This window comes from Piliocolobus tephrosceles, unplaced genomic scaffold (assembly GCF_002776525.5).
Source record: "Piliocolobus tephrosceles isolate RC106 unplaced genomic scaffold, ASM277652v3 unscaffolded_36520, whole genome shotgun sequence".
In the NCBI taxonomy this organism is placed as follows: domain Eukaryota; kingdom Metazoa; phylum Chordata; class Mammalia; order Primates; family Cercopithecidae; genus Piliocolobus; species Piliocolobus tephrosceles.
The window spans coordinates 2,038-5,238 of record NW_022320444.1 but is presented as its reverse complement, the minus strand read 5'-3'; the positions used below and the strand labels follow the sequence as shown (position 1 = coordinate 5,238).

Sequence of the window (3,201 nt, the reverse complement as noted above, 5' to 3'; positions counted from 1 at the left end):
TGAGATCAGGCCATTGCACTCCAGCCTGAATGACAAAGTGAGACTCTGTCTCAAAAAAAAAAAAAAAAAAAAAGAATAAGGGACCCAGAATCTTAGTTTCCCAGGAACGTTAGAGATAATACAGTTCAGGCCAGGTGTGGTGGCTCACACCTGTAATCCCAGCACTTTGGGAGCCTGAGGCGGGTGGGTCACCTGAGATCAGGAGTTCGAGACCAGCCTGGCCAACATGGCGAAACCCTGTCTCTGTTAAAAATACAAAAATCAGCCAGGCGTGGTGGTGCATGCCTGTATGCCCAGCTACTCGGGAGGCTGAAGCAGGAATCGCTTGAATTCAGGAGGCAGAGGTTGCAGTGAGCTGAGATCTTGCCACTACACTCCAGCCTGGGCAGCAGAGCAAGTACTCCGTCTCAGAAAAAAAAATAATAATAAAAAATAAAAAAATAAATACTATGGTTCAGTGGTTTTTTGTTTGTTTTGTTTCTACTACCCTCATCTCCTCCACTCCACTCCAGTCCCCGGTAGAATGCTGAAGGTGCTTCACTTCTGAAAACGTTTCTAATCATTAAAAACCTGGAATAAATGTATACTCCTCAAGTGTATTACACAATGTTGCTGTATGCTTCTGTGTAGACTGTGGGAAAAAGTTTCTTATGTCATTTCTGCCCGTACAGGTCCACATTCCTGAAATCCAAAATGATCTAAAAACGGAAAGTGTTTTTGTAAGTTGGGCACTAAAACTTATTTAATGGCAAAATCTGACCTGAATGGATGGGTAGCTATTTAGAGTTTTTTTTCTTTTTTAATTAATCTCACTTACTATGAATATTTAAATATTTCTATAAAGAATTATTAATCTATTTTATTATAGGGTGCTGCTGTGGACCATGCTGGCGACATCCCATAATACAGAGTGTATTACATTGTGAAATCTATAGAATCTTGAATATTGAACAGCACTTGGCCCTGAGGGTGTCACATATTGGACTGTGGACCTGCATTTGGGCTTATAAACTCATCACTTCGGCTGAGCATGGTGGCACACACCTGTAATCCCAGCCACTTGGGAGGCTGAGGCATGAGAATCCCTTGAACCTGGGAGGCAGAGGCTGCAGTGAGCTGAGACTGCGCCACTGCACTCCAGTCTGGGTGATAGAATGAGACTCTGTCTCAAAGGAAAAAAAAAAAAAAAAAAAGTTTAAAAAAAAGTTAAAGAAAAACCTCATCCCTTGGGAATGGTTTAACTCTGCTGGTCTTCTTAAGTTCAGGCCTGTGTGTGCTGGGTCATGTAAAGTTGTTTAAACAAGTCTGGAACAGTCAATTGTGCAATAACATCATGATATTGTTCTACTACAAATACTTATAATGCTTAATCCAAGTTCTGGGTCCTTTTCTGATCTTTAAAGATATCGTAAAGAATACAAGTGATTTAACAATATTGTTAGTGATTCAACTTGGAAACAAAAAGTTCATAGCACTCCTCTCCTAAGGAATAGTTAGAGATTGGAAGATGAGCTGTTAAAAAAGCTGTTGTAGGCTGGGCGCGGTGGTTCACACCTGTAATCTTAGCACTTTGGAGGCCGAGGCCGGTGGATCACTTGAGGTCAGGAGTTCGAGACTAGCCTGGCCAACATGGCAAAACCCTGTCTCTACTATTAGCCTGGCAGCGGTGACAGGTGCCTGTAATTCCAGCTACTCAGGTGGCTGAGGCACGAGAGTCCCTTGAACCCTAAGGCAGAGGTTGCAGATAGCCAAGGTTGTGCCACTACACTCCAGCCTGGGCGACAGAGTGAGAGTCTGTCTTGAAAAATTTAAAAAAGCTGTTATATTTACAACTACGCATGTGGGAAAATCAGCATTTTCTTTATATTGTACAATCAAAACAAAACACAGATATTTATTGTTATCCATAACCCTAATTGTAAATGTGTTCATGAACTTAATTGTTCTTGTTGCCTTCCTAAGTAAATATTTTAAAAATGACCTTCCTTACAAAATATTTTTATATAAAATAAATACAACTTTTGACTCGTTTTGCACGCTGGCATTTCTCATGAAATTTTATTTGGAAAAAGTTATATTCAGTGACCCAATGGTATAAAAGTGGAAAAGGAAAGTGACAGCTAGAGATTGATAACTACATCCTCTGCAATCCTCGGAAGAAAGAAAGGGCCTCTTTGGGTTGTTTCAGGTAAAGTATGTCAATGGGACTATAGGAAAGAGAATTTCCACACTGTCTGCATCAGTGATTTTAATAGAGACTCTTAGTGGTTATCAACAACTGGTCAGTTTTTTTTTTTTTTTTTTTTCCGCACTGCTCTCTGGATTTGGACCTAGCGAATTCTGGGCTCAGTCCTCTTCCTCCATCTCTTTCTTGATCCAATCCACGTAGTTGAGCACTTTGGTGTAGAAGCCATAGCCCTTGCTGCACCCGATGCCCCAGGACACGATGCCCGTTGCCACCCAGCGATCAGTGTTCGGGTCCCTTACTGCAAAAACGCCCCCACTATCCCCCTGGCAGGCATCCTGCTTTAGAGACGGGTGCCCAGCACAGAACATGTTTTGAGAGAACACATCCATCCTGTTCTTTCCCCGGAGCCAGGTCTCACAGTCCCCTCGATTAGCTACGGGCAGACGGACAAACCTGAGGTCATGAGCAATCTTCTCCTCCATGACCCCAAAGCCACTGACATAGCCCATTAAGCCCAGGTCATAGAAGGTCTCGTTGTCAGGGAGGCAGATGGGGAGGAGGTTGGGACCCAGGGTGACACTATTTTCCAGCTCCAGCAGGGCGATGTCCCCCTCAAAATTGTGGGACTCATCCTGACGGTAGTCCGGGTGGATGCTGACCCTGCGGATGGGGTGATTTGCCAGCTTCATGAGCTCTTCCACATTTGTGTGGCCCAGGAACACATCCAAGGAGGCGTTGCTTTGCGCCTCGTGTTCCTTGGGATACAGGGTGTGGGCAGCCGTGAGGATCCAACGGTCCCCCAGCAGGGCTCCGCCCCCGCGCCCATGGATGTTGGTGAACACCTGCCAGGGGAAGTTGCCCATCTTGGCTTTTTGCCCTCCGATGATGCGCTGCCTCTGTTCCACGGGGTGCACGGGCTTCCCACACACTGAGGGAGAGACAGGGAAGATAAGGGAGAGACAGGGAAGACAAGGGCAAGTCAGCTCCAGGTCCTACACCTCTTCCCTCTGTGG

At 45.0% G+C, this 3,201-nt stretch overlaps 1 protein-coding gene across 1 annotated transcript in view; it reads right to left on the bottom strand.

Annotated features, from left to right (window-relative positions):
* Nucleotides 1–2,029: 2,029 nt before the first annotated feature.
* Nucleotides 2,030–3,201, bottom strand: part of LOC113222933 (complement C1r subcomponent) — a gene marked incomplete at its 5' end in the record, with an annotated part of 1,910 nt that continues 738 nt past the window's right edge. The window contains one exon of the mRNA XM_026452505.1: nt 2,030–3,116. Coding sequence (XP_026308290.1) covers nt 2,347–3,116 — 770 coding nt within the window. The remainder of the gene's footprint in view (nt 3,117–3,201) is intronic.